Source organism: Chrysochloris asiatica, unplaced genomic scaffold, assembly GCF_000296735.1.
Source record: "Chrysochloris asiatica unplaced genomic scaffold, ChrAsi1.0 scaffold00041, whole genome shotgun sequence".
In the NCBI taxonomy this organism is placed as follows: Eukaryota; Metazoa; Chordata; class Mammalia; order Afrosoricida; family Chrysochloridae; genus Chrysochloris; species Chrysochloris asiatica.
Window position 1 is genome coordinate 5,126,378 of NW_006408559.1, and position 21,757 is coordinate 5,148,134.

A 21,757-nucleotide genomic window follows, 5' to 3' on the forward strand; every position below is an offset into this window, starting at 1 on the left:
GTACTGACTCTACAGCAATTTTTTCTTTTGGTATATTGCACACTTGGGTGCTGACCCTGAGTTCAGGAAGCATGTAGCCCTGGTTCTATTCAGTGACATTCCAACACCTCCATCATCTGACTCATGCTGTCCCGTGGGATCTCTTGTTTCATCGCACAACCTCCCCCTTGTTTCACAAGCAAAGACTAAGGACACCAGTCACATGATTCAATACCCGCTATGACAATGACCACAGTATTTCTCCCCAGATCATCTTTCTGACTTTGAACCACAGATCCAGGCCCACACAGTCTTCCTCAAACACCTACTGTTCCCCTTTTCTCCAGGAGCCAATTTCTCCAAACTACCATCCACCAGGACCAGCCTTTCTCTATTAACAAGATTGTCTGGAGACAAATGTGTGTCATTGGAGTCAGACTCTCTTGGAGGAGGTTTGCCCATGGGGGCTTTCTGCAGTTGTAAGGCTGAGTGGGGCGTGGTGTGGCCAAAGGCATCAGGAAACCTTTAATGGCTGGTCCTTCGGTACGTGGCCCCCATGGCAGGCTCCAGGTCTGCACATTCAGACTCTACTGAAACTAATGCACGCACAGCAGAGCAGAGCTAGCAATGCTAATTCTAGGGAACGCAACCCAGGTCAGAGGAGGAAGCCAGAGCATCTTTTCAGTCTCCTCTGTAGAGCACAGCCGTGGCTGCTTCATACAGAGGTTTCATTGCTCATTTAAATAATTGAACAAGGGCACAAAGAATGCTTCTGTGCTGAGAGCTAACAGGCAGCCTTCAGGGGGGCTGGCTGCCTGGGGAGGGGTTAGATTTACAGCTACTCCTCCGCCCTCCTTGCCCTCCTTATGCATTTACAAGATAAGGGCTCTAATTCTCGAGACCGATGCAGGGGATGTGACGCTCTATGGAAGAGTGCAGTGGGAGATTCGGCACCTGGGTGCATCTCAGAAATAAGTGACTGGCTGGTCAGAGGGCCCTTCCTCCCCTACATCACCTCTGCCTTCATCAGTCCCAAAGAGTAGCTAGCCCTCACCAAAGCCAGACCCCAGGATTTACACTTAACTACTCAGACCAATCGTGTCTCATACAAAAAATGTAATGTACCATATATTTCCTTGCTGTTGGCCAAGTGTATCAAGTCATTAGCGTGATCTATGATGGGTGGGTTTATGGGGAGAGCAAAGTAATAATACAGAAAGGAAAGAGCCGTAACCTTAAACACAAGCTGGGGGTGGGGTGGGCTCAGGGGAAATTGATGGAAAATGCAATTGCCTGAGAAAAGGCAGTCCTATATGGAATACTGCCTGGAGCCCAGAGGGGCATGCGTTGAAGCTAGATCTCTAGCTGGGTTTGGAATTGTTTTCCAAAGGAGGGTGAAGGCATGGATGGGGTAGGTTCTGTTCCTTTGGGTTGAATCCCAGGACGGGTTCCTCTGATGAAGGGACACAGTCTGAGGAAGCAGGCTAACCATGACTGATTTCCCTCCAGACTTCAGGGGAGGGTGATGTTTTGAACTTCTCCAGTCTCACTTCATGGGCCACTCCAGTGCCCAGGACCAGCTTCAGTTCAAGGGCTAAGATTTTCCTTGCAGCGCCAACAGCTCTTGGGTTCTGGGGAGGACTTGACCACGAGGACCACCAGTTACCATGAACAACCAGTCCTGACTGTGGTTGTCTTCTTAGGGGTGTTCAGGTGGCAGGGGATCTTGGGGGAACTTTGAAACACGGCTTTGCAAATCGGATGGAATCCCCCTGATCTTAAAGCTCCTCTCTGGTTGTGCTTTGGGAGAGGGTTTGCTGGCGCCTTCTCTCTGCACCTGTATACCTGTGGGCCAGATGAGCTTCACCCTCCTAGCAAAGCTGTCCCATTTGGGGGCCACAGAATTTCACTTGTAAGTTTAGATGAGAAACAATAGCAAAACAGTCTATTGAGGACACATTCTCCTCCACCTTCTTTTTTAAACTTCTTAATTTCCCCTCCTCACCCCATTCTTGTCATTAGGTGCCGACGTGTCAGTTCCGACTCATAGTGACCCCAGGACACAGAATGAAACACTGCCCAGTCCTCTGCCATCCTCACAATCACTGCTGTTTGAGACCATTTTTGCTGCCACTGCGTCAGCTCATCTCTCATTGAGGGTCTCCATCTTTTTCACTGACCCTTCACTTTACCAAGCATGATATCCTACTCCTGATCACATGTCCAAAGTATCTGAGACACAGTCTCACCATCCTAGCTGCTTCCAAGGAGCATTCTGGCTGTACTTCTTCCAAGACAGATTTGTTCATTTTTTCTGGCAGTCCATGGTATATTAGGAATTAACAACCTGTTTTTGTCTCTCTGGATTTGCCTACTTTAATTATTTCACAGAATTGGGATCACGTAATATGTGTCTTCTGTCTCAGAATTTTTTCAAGGTGGCGTTACAGCTGGTTCCAACTCACTGAGATCCTGTATAGCATTTCCCACGGAGCTCTGGTAGCAGTGGTTATGAATCGGGCTGCGAACCACAAGGTCAGCAGTTCGAAAATACCAGCTATTCTGTGGGAGAAATATGAAGCCTTCTGCCCCCCATAAAGATTTATAGCTTCGGAAGCCCTGTACAGGGTTGCTAAGAGTCGGAACCAACTCCACGGCACATAACCACCACCACCATAGCGTTTCCGAGGCTGTAAATCTTTACGGGAGCAGAAAGGCTCATCTTCTTCCACGGAGTTCCTGTGAGTTTGAACTGCCTTGTGGTTAATAGTCCAGTGCTTATCTTACAGAACCACCAGAGCCTCATCCATGTCACAGCATGGATGAGTTCCGTTTCACTTCTGGCCATGCACTATTCCATCAGATGTACATACCACACTTTGTTGATTCTTTCACCTGTTCATACACATGTGAGTTGGGTCCACCTTTTGGCTACTATGCATTGGTGTACATGTATTTATTTATTTTGTATTGTTCTAAGTTTACAGTGCAGACTGGAACTGCTGGATCATGTGCTAGAAGCCGTGACTCTGGAGTCAATTCCTATTCACGGCGACCTCATGTGTGTAAGAGTAGAACTGAGCTCTGTGGGGTTTTCAGTGACTGATTTCCCTGAAACAGATCACCAGTTCTTTCTTCTGAGGTACCTCTGGAATCCAGTGATGAGCTGAGTGCGTTAACTGTGTGCAGTAGCCAGGGGTTCCTAGGCCACAGGTTAAGTCTATAGTTAACTTTTTTTTTTTTTAAGTTTTTTTTTACTGTGAACTGAGTGAAAGCTTACAGGGCAGATCATGAGTTTTAATTTTTGAGGAATCGCCAAAAGTTTTCCACCATGGCTACAAATTTTAATATTCCCGCCAGCAATGAATGAGGGTTTGAATTTCTGCATAACCTCATTAACACTTGCTATTTTCTATGTGGGCTTAAAAAACAATTTTATAACAGCCATCCTGGTGGTGGTGATGATGATGTGCCATGGAGTCGGTTCCGACTCATAGCTACCCTGTATAGGGTTTCTGAAGCTGTAAATCTTTACCTAAGCAGAAAGTCTCATCTTTCTCCCATGGAACGACTGGTAGTTTCGAACTGCTGACCTTACGGTTACCAGCCCGACTCATAACCACTACGCTACCAGAGCTCCATCTCATTGTGGTTTTGATTTGCATTTGTCTAAAGACTAGCAGCACTGAGGACATTGGTTACTGTATTTATTTTGTTATGGAGGTTTGCCTTACCATCACCCCCCACCCCCAGGAACCACCATCATTAGGTATGTGGGCTGATGAGGTGGCTCAAGTCAGCCTTCAGGAGGAGTCTGGAAATTCCAAAGCCATTTGGGTACCAGTGGCTCCTCCCAGTTAATGCTGTTAGTGTCTGGCCAGTGAATGCCATGCCATCGGGCAGCAAGAAGGCATCTCTGCTAATATACCAAGGGCAGGGGGACACTGCCCTCCACTCTGTCCTCACTTAGCCTCTCCTTTCCCTCTGCTGTCTCATGTCTGGGGTCTGGCAGCTGATCTGAAGATCCAGGATTGCTTTCACATTGCCATCATTAGCTGAAACAAAATCATTCCTTGTAACCGGGATATAATGACTTAAAATGACATATGTTTCTGGGCATTCTATTTCTTATCATTGTAATTAGGCTGGGATACTTGTCATTAATAACATAGCATGTCAAACAACACGAATCGACCAGTTCTCTGTTCCAGACCAACAACTTCCCCTAAATGCACTCTTTGTTCAGGACAAAAGGAAAACAAGGTAATTCAACATCCCTGGTGAAAGGTGAAATAGGAAGATGAAAGCCTTCCTGGGAATTCAAGATGGCGCTGTGTAAGTGAAGAGCCACCTGGCAGCCTCTCTTCTGGCTAACAAAAGACCTGTCTGTACCTCACACTCAGAGCTGGAGGGAAATAAGAACCCAGGGACTTCAGAGGAATCACTGGGCAGGGCTCCACCTTTATTCTAAGATGGCGGGGGGAGGGGGGTGTTGGACCTGGGTGTCCAGGGTGGCAGGAGGCTAAAGTTGAGTACAGCCTATCCCTTTTAGGCACTGACGGATCACCCAATAAGCAAGGTCAACATGAGCTTACTTGTGCTTACTTGTTAACCTGCAATGAACAATTTCACATGTTTTTGCCACATTAAGTGTTCTGTTTCTAGGTATGGTTGACTCTGTCTCTCCCAACCCCTAGCAAATACCTGCAGAACCAGCGTCTCTTTTCAAATTGATAATCCCTTACAGGAATGGAGGACTAAGCAAACAAGGTAAACATGGACTTACTTGTGTTTATTTGTTAATCTACAGTGAACAGTTTCGCATGTTACCACCACATCAAACCCACATGAAATCATTCACTATGGATTAGTAAATAAGCACAAGTATGCATGTGTTTACTTTGCTCTTTGGGTAATCTGCCTTTGTCTTTGGGTCACACTGGGAAACCTAAGTCCAGACCCCACGCTCACCCTGGAAGACCACTCTTAGATGTGGCTTTCTTTCTAGGGCTTTTCAGTTTATTCCCGTTCTAACTATAGAACCTTGGAGAGCATGGCCACCACTGCCTGTCACTTTGTCCCACTGTGGCTTGTGTGTTGTTGTTATGCTGGAGGCCAGGTCACTGGTATGCTCAATGTTAGCAGAGTCACCCAGAATGGAGGAGTTCCAGAGGCGTTTCCAGACTAAGACAGGCTAGAAAGAAAGTCCTGGTGACCTGCTGAAAATTAGCCAATGAAAAGCCTCTGGATCACAACAGACTATTGGAAGAGGGGCCCCTAGGCTGGAAGTCACAACGCAACAGCTGCCATGAGTGACAAGATGAGGTCGAGCTGGCTAATGCTTGGTTCTGTTAGACATAATGTCCCCATGAGTCAGAGCTGACCCAGTGGTAACCAACTGCAGAGAACATGTAGACAAATGGCCCACTTACCAACGGAAAAAGCTGTTAGCTGGCACCTTCAGGCACCTTCTGACATCTGTGTTTTTAAAACTCTCCCAGGGCTTTGCATCAGGGAAGGTCTTAGAAACCACCTAAGGAGTGCTAGCTGATGACATCACTAAGCTTTAGAGTATGGTGGCGCATCAGGCTATGAAGAAGTTGGCTCTGAACTGCAGGTCGGCGGTTGAAACTCACCATCCACTCCTCAGAAACCCTATACAGGGTCAGTATGAGTGGAGACCAATTTAAGGGCACTTAACAACAACAACTATATAGAGACAGAGCCCTGAGTCTGCAGCATTCTGTAAGATCACCTTTTAAATGTCTGGTGTTTTCTTATTGTCCCTTATTCCTGCCACTGTGTCTTCCCAGAATCAAAAATACAGGAAATAACACAAAATACAAACACTAAAAAACAAAAGCTCAGAAGACAATTACTTCTTTTCACCAACCAAAAATGACTGAAGTCAACCTGTCTACAAAGACTTATTAGTTTCCCTTTGGTACACTCACCAGGGAAGATGTTGCTAAAATAACCTCCAAGAGAGAGCCCACTCCAGGGTATCCTCCAGGTTTGTGCTCCAAACCCCTCCTTGTTTTGAATTGAGCAGATTGTAAGCTGCAAACTTAGACCAGGCAGTACCCACAACTTCCTTCTCTCAGAATATATGAACATCCAGGATGAAGAGGAGCTAACCTTCTTTCCGTCCTGTGAGTCCACACTGCCGGGCTCACAGCAGCCCAGGTCTTGTTGAGTGGACAGAAGGGCAGAGCAGCAGCAACAGTAGCACATCCATCTCTGTCTTTCTCTCAGCCGTGCTCTTTCAGATCTGTCTTTCTTAGAGGCTGTCTTCGTTTCTTGGTGCTGCTATAGCTCTCAAGAGGGTGGCTTTAAATGAACAGGAATTTATTTTTTCCACAGTTTTGGTACCTGGAAGTCTGAATTCAAGACTCTGGCTTTAGAGAAAGGCTTTCTCTCTTTGACCATTCTGGGAGGAAACTGTCTTAGCATCTGTGGGCATTCCTTGGTAATGACCAGTTATCTTTTCTCCCTTCCTGTTTGCTTCTGGCCTAATCAACTCTTTTTATGTTTTAGAAGTGCTTGGCTTATGACACATCCTATGCTGATACAATCTCATTAAAATACAGAAATATCTTATTCCCAAGTGGGATTACATCCACATGAGTAAGTAGGGGCCATCGAGTGGGTTCCGACTCATCGAAACCTTATTCACAACAGAGCAAAACACTGCCCAGTCTTGTGCCATCCTCAGGATGCCACCCCTTGTCTCTCAGTTGGTCATGCTATGATGGCTTGTTTGTTGCTAGAAGCTATGCCACCAGTATTTTAAATACCAATAGGATGGGTTTCATCAGAGCTTCCAGGCTAAGACAGACTAGGACGAAAGAGAGGCAGACCACTTTTCAAGGGTTAGCCACTAAGACCCTTATGAATAGCAATATGTCTAGGGGCTAAGAATCCAGCACATATTTTGGGGGAAACAATTCAATTCATAATCGGGGCCCTGGCACCAAATCCTGAGGTGCTCTATGTGATAGTTTGCCTCAACTAAACTGGTCCAGGATTCTAAGTGATTTACAAGTTAAGATGTAGTCATCCCCCAGGATGAGCTCCCATATCACGTCATCACCACCCCCATGAACTGATCTGATGTGATCAGCCCTGATTGGATATCATCATCCTATGTGTTGTAAATCCTCATGCCTCTGATAATAATGAGGTTGGAGGCAATCTATAGTATTAGGTTAAATTTTGAGTCAATCTCTTTTCAGATATAGAAGAGATCAAACAAGCAATCAGAGCTGAAAGGAACCTACTACCATCACTCAAGAAGAGCCGAGAGTAGAGTGTCTTCCTGCACTGTGAAGCACCTACATTCAGGAAAAGACTGATGTCATTACACATGGAGATCGCCAAGGAATGTGGGGGCTACCGATGCCGAGATGAGACAAACACATTTTGCCAGGGCTGACAAAGACAGAAAGGCTTTCCCGAGAGCATGCATTCTTGAATCTGGACTTCTCACCTCCTAAACTGAGAGAAAGGAGCTCTGGTAGTGTAGTGGTTACGAATCGGGCTGTGAACCGCAAGGTCAGCAGTTTGAAACTACCAGCTGTTCCGCAGGAGAAAGATGAGGCTTTCTGCTCCCATAAAGATTTACAGTCTCGGAAACCCTGTACAGGGTCTCTATGGGTCGGAACCGACTCCACGACACATGCCAACAACAAGAAAACTGAGAGAGAATACATTTCTCTGTGTTAACAGCATCCACTTGTGTCTTTCCATTAGAGCAGCACATGAGAACTCAAAACACTGAGCATCCCTTCACCGGTGCGACACACAGATGAACAGATAGATGCTGTCTCATCAACTCTGATTCACGGTGACCCTATGTACAACAGGATGAAACACGGTCCAGTCCTTTATATCTGCTGTGTTAATCCACCTCATCAAAAACCTCCCTCGCCCTTGTTGGCTCTCTCCTTCACCAAACATGGTGTCCACCTCCAGCCATTGATCCCACCTGATGACGTGTCCACAGTAAGCATGATGGACACCGTTCCATCATAATTCATAAAGTTTTCATTGGCTTATGTTAGGAAGTAGCTCTCCAGGTCTTTCTTCCTAGTCTCTTTTAGTCTTGAGGTTCTGCTGAAACCTGTCCACCATGGATGACCCTGCTGACGTTTGAAATCCTGGTGGTGTTGCTTACAACATCACAGCAACATGCAAGTACAAAATCAGCTACAGAACCACAAATGGGCAGAGGGGTGGTGGGATGTTATGTATTAAAACAACAACAACAACAACAACAACAACAAACAGTTTCCTTTGAGTTGCTTTCAACTCATGGTGACCCCATATGTTTCAGAGTAGAACTGTGCTTCATAGGGTTTTATTGGGGGGGATTGCCAGGCTTTTCTTCTGAGGTATCTCTGGATTGACTTGAACCTCTAACCTCCCAGTTAGCAACAGAGCATTCGTTGTTTGCATCTTCCAGGAACAACAGAGAGGTTTTGTTCTCAACTTGCAGTCTTGGCTACTTAAAGACATCATTCTTCTGGCGGGTTCCCTGACTCACAGTAGGCGACACAGTGGGAAGCTTTCTGTCCCTTTTCTAGTTCTTTCTTCCTCTTTCTGAACAGCAGATGCAAGCTTCTTTCATGAGAAAGAAGTTGGGACAAGGACAGAAAAAAAGAAAGGAAAAGCAGACATCTGAAAACCACAAGGCAATTAAATGATTCGGGGCCTTTGAAATCCACCAGATAGTTCAACTGCTTGTACTTTCATGTTCTTCGTTGGGCTTCTCCATACATGACACCTCTGCCAAATAACCAAGACAGGAAAGCTAGGGAGACTCACATCCTCTTGGTCTGGGCTCTCATCAAGATACTTGTAGGTTTTAGTTCCAAACAATAGAAAGTAGTTTCCTGGGTCTTGGTGGTCAGCTGACCTTTCTCTTCTTCACCCTATGCCTAAGATATAACCCCTAACGTGGGAAACTGTGCAATCTTTATCAGGGTCTTCTTGCTGTCGGTGAGCCCCTGGACTGCCCACATGTATTTGTTCTGTTCTGTAACCTTCACATCCATTTTGCATTTGTGAAAGAAGAGTCACGAATCTACACAAGCCACATTGAGAGCAGCAGAAATGGTTTGTGATTGGCTGCTAATTAAAAGGTTCATAGTTCAAATCTATCCAGTGGTCCTTGGAAGAAAGGCCTGGCTATCTGGTTTAAGGATCGTTGGTTTTGCTAAGTGCTGCTGAATGGATTCCAACTCATTGTGGTCCCAACAACTCATAGTGACAGAGGAGAACTGCCTTGGGGGGTGGGGGAGCTTAGGCTGGATGGAGCCGCTGGATGAATTTGAACTGCCAACCTTGCAAATCTTTCAGTTAGCATCTCAGTGCTTACTGTTGTGCCACCAGGAGTCCTCTCTTTTAAAGATCACAGCCAAGAACCCCCCGTATCTTTCTGTTCTACAATAACAGCACTCTAGTCACACAATCATGTAAAGCACAATAGACTTATTCAAAGTGTTTTTATGCCCATTTATTCAAGGTCCCTGCCTGTAATCTTATCTTTTTTTTTTTAAGTGTTTATTGTGAATTGAGTGATAGTTTATATGGGAGAACACTGGTTTTACACTCACTGTTTCTTTGCAATGATTACAATCTCCTCCATGCATCATCATTCAACAGTATTTGCTTCTATTCTCTCTTTGTTGTTGTTGTTTTTTGGTATGTACACAGAAACACTCAGGAATATATAGCCATTTAAACAACAAAAGGGCACATTCTGCAAGCCTGACTCCTGGCCACCAGCACACAGCCTTTTTCTTCCCATGAGTCTAGAGTCCTCAGCTGCTCCCTCTCTCCATGTCCTCATCTCTGTCTCCATCTCTGGTGTTGCTGCTTCTCTGGATAGGGTCTCACATTCCACTCACACTCTTCTCCTTGATGGTCCTAGGGTCCTTTGTTCCTGGAATGTTAATTAACTACTCCCCCATTTTTGTTGCAAAACTTCTACATTTACAATTATGACAGTCACGATTAGTCATGATAACAGTTATTCACTATTGAATCATAAGAATCTTATCCCCATATCTTTTCACCAGACCCGTCTAGGACAAGATGAAAACTATTCAGTGGGGATTCTACCTTCCCCCGCACACTCTAAAATTATACTCCTTCTTGAAAACCTGTGAGCCAGTCACTTCATGCCTTTATAGCTCCCCCAGTTTAGGTAGCTAATGTCTAAGTTGCCCGTCCCTATCAATCCTGTGTACAGATATATACAGCTATAACCTTACCTTTTAAAGGGAGGAAACAACATAGTTTAATAACAATGCTATTAGGATGATGAATGGTTTTCAAGGATGAGAATGAAAATGAGGAGGGAATGGAAATGTCACATCTTCTCGATAGACCAAAGTCCAGCTCAGTGATTCTCAAACTCAGACTTCTGCCAGAATCACCGAGATGGAGCTGTGATGGTTGACTCTGTTGGTCTGGGAGGGTTCCTCAGGGGGTGTTGATGCCTTCCACCTGAGAACCCCTGCTTTGTCTGATAAGTGGACCTTTCTCTCATTCTTATTCCTCTTGGCTTTGTACTAGCTAGTCCCCTTTGATCTTAATTCTTCTCTGTGGCTATCCTCTGGCTGTATACTTACAGCTGTTTCTGGGACACACACAGAGGGCCACACACACATGCGTGTACCTCTCTGGAATTATTCTCTGACTCACTTGGCATGTGGAAGATCTTTCAGCCCTTCTCAATGATATTCTCTGAGGTTGACCCAGAATCTAACCCCAGCTCAGGGCCTCACTGGCTTACTGCTTTCCTGAAATTTGTTTTCTCTTCCTAAGAGAAGACCTGCCTTGCATTCCATGCCCATAGCCACCCAGCCTCCATTGCTCTGGCTGTTGGGACCTACCTCTGGCATTTTCACACGGCCTTCCTGGAAGGAGCATGTCTTAGGGTCGTGGGTGCAGACATGTCGATATTTACACCAGTGGCAACGGTATGGGCTCTCCACACAGGACAGGCACCTGGCACAGAGGAAACAAAGGCACAGCTTTGGAACCTGAGGAAGCCCAAGCCAGAGAGCTGTACCTCTCCACAGTCCAGCAAGCCCTTTCTAACAGCGAGGAAAACCACTGCGGAAACAGAAGACCTTACACAAACCACCCCCTTTCTCTCTAGGAAGCAAACGCTCCCTAGCCTACACCCTCTTAAGCATGGTGTTACGAGCTCCCTTCCACTCAGGTCCTTGCTAGCACCCCTCCAGCTCTGCAGAGTGGTCCCTTCTATGCAGTGTGGCGCTGTGGGTTAATGCGCTGGACTGCAAGGACAGTTTGAACTGCAAGGTCGGTGGTTTAAGCTCACCAGCCACTCCTTGGAAACCCTTTACAGGGTTGCTATGAGTCAGAACCGACTTCATGGCACTTAAACAACAACAACTCAAGGCTCTCAGTACCCTGTGTGGCCAGTGGGCTGCCATGCCGATGCCCACCAGGACACTGCGTCAGAGCGTAGGCTCGGGGGATGGTGCCCTTGTTGTGCCATTCCTAGAAGGGGGCGAGAAGTGGGACACAGCAGCTTAGTACATTTTTCAGCTCTGGCCGTGACATTTATGTGACACTGAGTCAGAGCCAGCCTTCCTACCGCCCCCATCCAGAGCGGCCCACTTCTACCAGGTGCCCTTCTGCCTCCCCTAGCCCCAGAAGCCTGGGTCCAGGCTTAGCCTCCTGGCCTCCCCTGGACACACGGGGTCTCTCCTTCCATAGGCCCCTCCTCTGACCCGAGAGTAACTGCTTGGTGCCTCAATAGATGGTGGGAGATGGAATCAGTTTAGAGATTTACTCCCAAGAACATGACTGTGAGTGAGAAGTCTATAGACCCACCACACGGCGTTTCTCTGCTCTTCCCATCAGCACCGTGGACACAGTACAGTGGGTAGGCTCCTCGGGAGGCCCTAGGTGGACACGCCTTAGGGACAGCACCTATCCACACCTCTTCCCGCCTGACCACAGGACAGGGCACTGAGCAGGGCTGGGGCACTTACGAGTTGTGGACGCTGCAGTTGTAGAAGACAAAGCTGGTGCTGGCAAACGTCATGCCTGTCTCTTTGGACTTGAGTTGCAGCTGGACAACGTGGTGGTCCCCTGTGGGGCAGAGCCAGCAGAGGTAAGGGGCCAAGGCCAGGGTCCTACCCAAAGGAGAGCTCTCTGGGAGAGGGGAGCTCATGCCCACAGGGCTGCCCAGGTCTAACAGGGCCTGCCTGACTCAGAAGGCCCAGGACACCCCAGAGCAACTGCAGAAGGAGTGTGCTATCCGGTCCCTCCCCCACATTCCATCCTATGCACCTCCCCTGTACACACACATACATGCATGCACCTACAGCACACACATATACAGGCACACATATACACAGACTCACACACACACTTACATATATATAGACACAAACGTGTCCCCACACACATATACACACTCACTCACACACATATACAAACATGTATACAGAGACACACACACACATATACACAGATTCAAACACACGCATATATACAAACACATGTATGCACAGACTGTCTCTCACACACATATACAGACACACGAATACACAGACTCACACACACACACATATATATACAGATTCAAACACACACATATATACAAATACAAGTATGCACAGACTCTCATACACACATATACAGACACAAACGTACACCCACACACACTCACTTATACACGTATACAGACACACTTATACACAGACTCACACACACAGATATGCACACACACATGACACAGATTCAAAAACATACATATATACAAACACATGCATACACAGACTCAAACACACATTTATACACACATGCACACACACATATAACACACAGATGCTAATACACACACTCAGACATGTATGCTTATAAGCACACACAAACACACAAGCACATGCATCTACACACTTGCGTACAAGCACGCAGAAACTCACACATCATGCACACTTCACCCACAAATCCACACTCACACTTGCATGCTTACTCATTTCACACATTCACACACATACTCATGTACACACCCACTTACACACACATAAAAGCATGTGCACTCATGCAAACACAAACTCACACTCACACCCCCACAGGCATGTGCACATGCACACACATACACACTCACACCCACTGGCATACACGGACACACAGACACACACTCACATGGGCACACTTGTGAGCTCACACACACTGGGGTCTAGGCACCCCCCCACACAGGTGCACACTCCCAGGTACATCCACACACTCACACACTGACTACACATGTGAAGCCACAGGTCTGCACACACTCAGAAAGCCTTGCCTGCATGAGCACATGTATGAGCCCAGCCTCGCTGCCCACCTCTGCTGAATCCCCAAGCAGACAGCCCTCCTCTAGTGGGCTCAGGCCCCCTGCATTCTCAGCTGGTGCTGGGGAGAATCTGGGTCCGTGTGTAATCCACAGACCTGACCTCCAGACCTACTTCCAGCCTAGGCTCTGTCTTCCCTGAGAGCCTCCAACAAATATGACAAGGCCACATGGAAGAGACAGCACAGTCAATCTGCCTAGGCTGGGCCTGGGCCATGCCCTGAGCCTCTGTCCACTCTGTCCTTCCAGGAGTAGCTGCTGGTGGACAACTGGCAGCTCTGGGCATGCAGGGGTGGCAGATGGCAGGTCTGGGTTAGGAGCGCTGAGACCCTGAGGACTCCAGGGACCCCCATCCCTGCTCCTGACAGCTTCCTCACTCCACCTTGGACTCCGAGTGTAACTGCAGCTCTGAGGCTGCCCCTGGCCTTGCCCCCCACCTTCTCTGCAGCCACTCCTCACTTACAATGGGTTGACTCTTGGGTGCTGACGTGGGGCTCAGATAGAAGGACAGTGGGATGGGAGGTGATACTTCATCCCCTCTCTTTGCAACATAACCACAGCCCAAAGTTCTCTTCAGGCCTTCCCTGCCCTAGACACCCTTAGTACCCCCACATGGCCTTTTTCCCTGCGGGCAGGAGGCAGACAGACAGCTCACCGTTGTCTGTGATGATTCGAGGCACCTCCCTGGCTGCGGGGGAGTAGCACTGGATCTGACTGCCCACTACCAGCCCATCCATCTCTGACAGGTCCTCAAAGGTGCAGCTGACGCCTGCTGACAGCTCTGGGACATTGTAGGTCTCCAGGACCAGCTGTGAGTCCGCAGGCAGGGGAGGGAGCAGAGGAAGCAGCCATGGAATAAGGGCAGAAAGAGGGAGCGAGAGAGAGACCAGAGAAAAGGCAAAGAGAATAATCAGAGGTAATAGTAGCCCAGGGAAGACAAGGCCACATTTATGACAAGAACCATTAGAGAAGGTGGTGGAAGGTAAAAACAACAACAACAACAAAATAAGAGAGAGACAAAATAAACATATTTCAAAATCTGAACGGGTTTGGTCCCAGGAAATGTGAATGTGTAGAGTCCTGATGTGGTGCTGTAGGATAAGCACTGGACCACAAAGTCAGTTTGAACAGCAAGGTCTGAGGTTCAAACATACCAGCCCTCCTCAGACACCCCATACAGGGTCGCTATGACTCAGAACTGACTTGAAGGCATTTAACAACAACAACAGCAGCAGGTGATTTGTGAGAAGGCGCGTTGGGTAGATCAGAGGTGCCACTCCACGACCTCTTCTGTTACTCCCAATTTTGGAAAATGGCAACACCAACCAGCGATGATGTCCTGATGTGTGAACTTGGACGCCATCCTTGCCCCTCTGTGCGTACACACTTTCCTCATTTTATGGGCATGGATAATCACACTTACTCTTTCCTAGCCTTTGGATCAATTTTAGTTTCCTGGTTTCCCTGTCTTTTCACTTCCGTCTCCCATCCCCAGTGGACACTGAGTTTTGAACATGCTTTCACACTGCTTCAGAGCTGCCCATGCTGGGCAGGTCATGCCCAGTCCCCTGAGGGGCCTTGAACTGAGGGTCCGTGAGGCGAGAGAGCCTTTGTACGTCCCCAGTCCTGACGCTGAGATGCTTACCAGCACATTGTACTGGGAGACAGAGATGTTGTTGGGATGGACCATCAGCCGGACACAATGCTTCATCTCTGAGGCAAACCTGCGGGGCTCTCGGGAGCGTTCACACCGTTCCTTCCGGGTGCACCTGTGGAGGACAGACCCCAGGTTACCTGTGAGAAGGCCCCTTGGCCAAGGAGGGCCCTCTTCTGAGCTCACGTATGACCAGCAGCTCCCAAACATGCCAGCCAACATGCTTCCTTCCCCTGCCCGGTCCTCCATTATCCTCCAGTTTGAATAATGTAGTAACTCTAATCACTCGCTCTGCAATGCAGAAACATGAGAGGGATCCTAAACCCATTGCTCTTGGCTATAAAGTGCTCCAAAGTCTTTCCTAGTCCCCTCTTGCCCTCCAGTCACCCACAGTCCTTGCCATTCTTCTTCCATCCTTCGGCAAAGTAAGCCTTGTTCTTTCCATAAATATAATACAAGCGTAGTGGTTACGAATCGGGCTGCGAGCCGCAAGGTCAGCAGTTCGAAACTACCAGCGGTTCCGCGGGAGAACGATGAGGCGGTCTGCTCCCGTAAAAGATTTACAGCCTCGGAAACCCTGTGTAGGGTCACTATGAGTTGGAATCGACTCCACGGCACACAACAATAACAACAATACACGCTTTCAGTCTTCCTTACCTTTGTATGTCAGCCCCTGCAAAGGTGGCAGACAGTCCAGAGAACCCTACGGGGGTGGTTCTACTCTGTCACATAGGATCACCATGACTCAGAGTAGACTCTAAGGTACCCAAGAACAATCCCCTTTCCCAGGCTAAACCACGATCTTCCCTTTTCTCTGTAGCCCTTGGAGTATTATTGCTATTTGAGGGACAAAGATGATTTCTCCAGGACAGGCACCCCAGGAGTCAAAGGTCAGGGAAGAGTTTGATGGTTTTTGTGGCGTGTCCCATTGCTCCAGCCAGCCGATGACAGCAAGAGCAGCTGGCTCGGAGTCTTGGAAGTTAATTGCCCAGACCGACATGTCTGTGAGGACCCCATTACCTGCAGCCATTAGGCTAATGTTATATAGACTTTTTCAGGGTGTCTGCTCTGACATTGCTATGAATAGTGTTATTACGCCCATTAACAGCAGATACCGAGAGTCATACAAGCTTAAATTATTCATTGACTCCCCAACTTTGAAGTTTCTACTTCTAAGAGCAATCAGGAGGTCTGAGAAGTGTCTTTGATTAAATTATGAAAGGGGTGGGAGGAAATGCTTCCAGGACAAACATTACCTGCAGTTTCCAAAGAGAGGTGCAGATGGAGAAGAAAGACGACGTGGTTCCAAAGGCATGTGTTTGGGGCTCCCAGGGCAAGTTCTACCTGCATTGTTTGTTGCTGTTTCTAAAGCTCTTTTGGCTGCATCTGGCCATCCCTCCAAGGAGACCTTGTCATGCAGTTATTAAGTGCTTGGAGATTAATGAAAAGTTTGGTGGTTCAAATCCACCAGCTGCTCCACAGGAGAAAGGCATGATACCTTGATATCATAAAGATTACAGTCTTGGGAACCATATGGGGCAATTCTACTCTGTCCTATAGCGTCTCTATGAATTGGAATAATCTCAATGGCAGTGGTTTTTGTTTTCGTTTTTTTATGGTCATCCCTCCGGAGAATCCCAAACCAATAAGCAGCACCTTCCCCTAAATGCAGTTCTTACCATGGAAGGCACCTATAGCTTATCATTGTAAACATATTATCTAACTGTGTCATCTGCATATCACAGGTTATTAATGAGTCTTCCTCCAATCCTGATGTCATGCTCTTCTTCATAGAGTTCAACTTCTCAGAATATTTGCTTCTTAGACTATCAGCATACAGGCTGAATAAGTATAGTGAAAGAATATAACACGGATTCATACCTTGCCTTACTTTAAACCACATGGTATCCGCTTGTGATTCAACAACTGACTCTTGGTCTATGTACAGGTTCTGCATGAGTACAATTAAATGTTTTAGAATTCTCATTCTTTGCACTGTTGTCCATAATTTGTTATGAACCTCACAGTCAAATGTCTTTGCATGGTCAATGAGACACAGGTAACCATCTTCTGGTATTCTCTTCCAGCCATGATCCATCTGACATCAGCAATGATATCTTTCATTCCACATCCTTTTCTGAAATTGGTTTGAGTTTCTAACAACTCTGTTGATACACTGCTCTATTTGTTTTGGGATTATCTTCAGCACAATTTTAATTACATGTGATATTAATAACATAGTTCAGTAATGTCCACATTCTGTTGGAGTATCTTTCTTTGTAATAGGCACAAATATGGATCTCTTCCAGTCAATTGGCCAGGTAGCCATCTTCCAGATTTCCCATGAGTGCTTCCAGCAATGCATGCACTTAATAAAGCATCTCAACTGGTAGGTTATCAATTCTTTGAGTTTTTTTTTTTAACCAAAGCCTTCAGTGCAGCTTGGCCTTCTTCCTACAATGCCACCAGTTCTTGATCACATGCTACCACCGGATATGGTTGACTATTGGCCAATTCTTTCTGGTATTCCTTTTATCTTCTTTTGATGCTTCTTAAATAACTCTAGTAGTGTAATGGTTATGAGTCGGGCTGTGAATCACAAGGTCAGAAGTTTGAAACGGCCAGCTGTTCCATGGGAGAAAGATGAGGCTTTCTGCTCCTGTAAAGATTTATAGCCTCAGAAACCCTGTACAAGGTTGCTATGAGTCGGGATGGACTCCATGGCACATAACAACAACAACAAATAACTCAAACTGACCAGGCAGCTGTCAATCTGTCATAATGTGATGATTCCAAAGTTGTTGTTGATGCTGGAAGCTTTGCCACATGTATTTTAAACACCAGCATGGTCATCCATGGTGGACAGATTTTAGCTGAGCTTTCGCACTAAGAGAGATTAAGCAGAAAGAGAGACAGACTACTTCTGGATGTTTAATCACTGAAAACCTTATGGATAGTAGCAGACCGTTGTCAGATATAGTGCCAGGAGATGACAGCATTATGAATAGCACCAGAATATTATCAGATATGGTGCCAGAAGATGAGCCCCTCAGGTTGGAAGGCACTCAAAATACGACTCGAGAAGAGCTACCACCTCAAAGTAGAGTTGACCATGATGACATGAATGGAGTAAAGCTATCAGGACCTTCATTGGCTGGTGGGGCACAACTCAAAATGTGGAGAAATAGCTGCAAACATCCATTATTAATTAGAACATGGAATGTACAAAGTATGCACCTAGGAACACTGAAAGTTATAAAAAATAAAATGGAACACATAAAGACCCATAGCCTAGGCATTAGTGAACTGGTATGGACTGGTATTCACCATTTTTAATCTGACAGTCTATGGTTTACTATGCCGGGAGTGATAAATTCAAGAAGAATGCATCATAGTCAACATCAAAAAGGAACCTTTCAGATCTATCTAGAAGTCTAGTGCTGCTGTGATAGGATACTACCCATAAGCCTTCAAGGAGACCAGTTAATACCACTATTTTTAACTTTATGCACCAGCCACTAAAGCCAGTGAGGATGAAATTGCAGAACTCTATCAACATCTTAAGTCTGAAAGTGATTAAACATGCAATCAAGATGTATTGATAATTACTGGTAATTGGAATGCAAAGGCTGGAGACCAAGTGGAAGTATCAATAGTTGGAAAATATGGTCTTTGTGATAGAAATGATGCTGGAGATGGCATAATAGAATTTTGCAAGACCAATAACTTATCCATCACAAATAACTATTTATAAAAACATAAAATGCGACTATACCCATGGACCTCACCAGATGGAATATACAAGAATAAAACTGACTATATCTGTGGGAAGTGACATTGGTAAAGCTCCATATCGTCAGCCAAAACCAGGCCAGGGACAGACTGTGGAGCAGACCATCAACTGCTAATATGCAAGTTCAGGCTAATGCAGAAGAACATTAAAACAAGCCCATGAGAGCCAGAATATGTTCCTGAACCTATCCCATCTGAACATAGAGACGATCTCAAGAACAGATTTGATGCATTATGCACTAATGACCGAAGACCAGAAGAGCTATGTGATGACATCAAGAAAATCACACAGGAAAACAGCAAAAGTTATTAAAAACACAGGCAAGAAAGAAAAGACCAAAACGGGCTAGAAGAGACTCTGAAATTTGCTATCCAAAGTGGACATGCTAAAGTGAATGGAAGAAAATGAGGATGTCAAATAGCTGAACAGAAAATTTCAAAGGGTAACTTGTGAAGTCAAAGTCAAGTATTATAATGAAATGTGCAAAGACCAGGAGTTAGAAAACCAAAAGAGAAGAACATGCTCTATGTTTCTCAAGCTGAAGGAACTGAAGAAAAAATTCTAGCCTAGACTTGAAATATCAAAGGATTCTATGGGTAAAATTTTGAACAAAGCAAGAAGCATCAAAAGAAGATGGAAGGAATACATAGAGTCATTGTACCAGAAAGAAATGGTTGATGTTCAACCACTTCAAGATGGATGCAGCATAGAGAACAAAAACCAATGGCACTGAAGGCAGAAGTCCAAGCGGCAGTGAAGGCAATGGTAGAAGACGAGGCTCCAGAAATTGATGGAATACAAATTGAAATCGTTCAATAAACTGACACAGCACTGGAGGCATTCACTCAACTATACCAAGAAATTTGGACAGCAGCTATCTGACAAACCAATTGTAAGAGACTCGTATTTGTTCCCATATTAAAAAGTGGTGACTCAGCAGAATGAGGAAATCATTGGACAATATCATTATATCACATGCAAGCATAATTGTGTGTGTGTGTGTGTGTTTATTATGAACGGAGTGATAGTTTACACCATCGTCTCATTGCAATGATTACAATTCCCTCCATGCATCATCATTCAACAGCATTTGTTTCCATTCCCTCTGTTTTTCTTTTTTTGAGGGGTGGTGTTGGTGTTGGGGAGATGCACACAAAAACATTCAGGAATATATAATAATTGAAACAACCAAACGGCACATTCTGAAAGCCTGCCTCCTGGCCACCAGCACTCAGTCCTTTTCTTTCCATGAGTCTAGAGTCCTCAGCTGCTCCCTCTCTCCATGTCCTCATCTCTGCCTTCATCTCTGGTGTCGCATCTCCTCCGGATAAGGCCCCGCATGCTGCTTGTGCTCTTCTCCCTTGATGGTCCTAGGGTTCTCTGTTTCCGGACTGTAAGATGAACAACTCCCCATTTTTGTTACAAAATTTCTACTTTTACAATTGTGACAGTTGCAATTAGTCATGATAATACTTACTCACTATTGAATCATAAGAATCTTATCCCTATCTCTTTTCATCAGACCTCTCTAGACAAGAAGAAAACTGTTCAGTGGGGATACTATCTTCCTCCCCCACACTCTTAAACTAAACTCCCTCTTGAAAACTTGTAAGCCAGTGACTTCATGCTTTATCGCACCCTCATTTTAGGTAGCCAATGTCTAAGTTGCTCGTCCTTATTTACTCTGTATACAGAGAGGATAGCATTGAACTTGATGTGAAGACTCCTTTCCTTTCTGTTGGAATTTTGAGCTACTACATCCATGAGTACAGGTCAATTCATCAAATTGTAGCAATTTATCCTCATTTTCTTTATCAAAAATTATTTTTCTTACCTTCCTCTAGTAGAGTTCTGATTATCAAGCCATCAAGTCTAGGTCAAAGGGTACTATTTGCAAGTTTGGGTGTTCTTGTGCTTCTCCCCTCACTTCATATCAGCTGGATGCTTCACTCTCAGCTCTAGCCCTCTGTGGCTATGTCCTTGTCCATGGGCTCAGGAGTTCCCAGGTATCACCACACTTTGGACCAACCAGCCCTTCCTCTTCTCTTTCTCATCTCCAGGTCAACAGGAGTATATAGAACATCGTTGAACTCAACCCATTTCTTCATTGCTGCCTTTCCCCCTCTTCCACTCACCAGTAGACCAATGTGGTCTCCAGCAAGCTTACATGCCTGCTCATGTGTTCCCTTTGAGTTTCAGTCTTGAAGGGAAGTTTTCCTGAAGGGACTTGGTTGTTTGCCTTGATGGCACTCCAGTGAACACTTTGCTTATTCACAAGTATAATTCCAAAATGATTACAACAGTACATCAACAGAGAATTGCCAGAAATTCAAGCAGATTCACAAGAGGACATGGAACTAGGGATATCATTGCTGATGTCAGATGGATCTTGGCTGAAAGCACAGAATACCAGAAAGATGTTTACTGGTGCTTTTTTGACTATGCAAAGGCTTTTGACTGTGTGGGTCATGGACAATACTGTGAAGAATGGGTATTCCAGAACATTTAATTGTGCTCATGGAGAACCTGGTCTTAGACCAAAAGGCAGTTATTTTAACAGAACAGGAGAATATTAACTGGTTTAAAATCAGAAAAGGTGTGAGCCAGAATTGTATTCTTTTACCATGTTTATTAAAACTGTATGCTGAACAAATAATTCAAGACACTGGATTATATGAAGAAGACTTGGAGGCATCAGGATTCGAGGAAGATTCATTAGCAACAAGTGATATGTAGATGATACAACTTTGCTTGCTGAAAATGAAGAGAATTTTAAGTACTTACTGATGAAGGTAAAAGACTACAACCTTCATTATGGATTGCACTTCGATGCAAAGAAAACAAAAATCCTCACACTGGACCAATAAACAACATGATAAATGGAGACAATAAAATCAACATTGTTAAAGACCTCATTTTGCTTGGATCTACAATCAACACTCATGAAAGAAGC

At 45.6% G+C, this 21,757-nt stretch overlaps 1 protein-coding gene across 2 annotated transcripts in view; it reads right to left on the bottom strand.

The window, feature by feature from the left end:
- Positions 1-21,757, bottom strand: part of PLXNA4 (plexin A4) — a 482,253-nt gene that overhangs the window by 96,404 nt on the left and 364,092 nt on the right. For both annotated transcript variants that reach the window (XM_006861144.1, XM_006861145.1), the window contains 4 exons: positions 15,003-15,126; positions 14,013-14,166; positions 12,012-12,111; positions 10,881-10,995 (listed from right to left, as the gene is read on the bottom strand). In XM_006861144.1, coding sequence (XP_006861206.1) covers positions 10,881-10,995; positions 12,012-12,111; positions 14,013-14,166; positions 15,003-15,126 — 493 coding nt within the window. The remainder of the gene's footprint in view (positions 1-10,880; positions 10,996-12,011; positions 12,112-14,012; positions 14,167-15,002; positions 15,127-21,757) is intronic.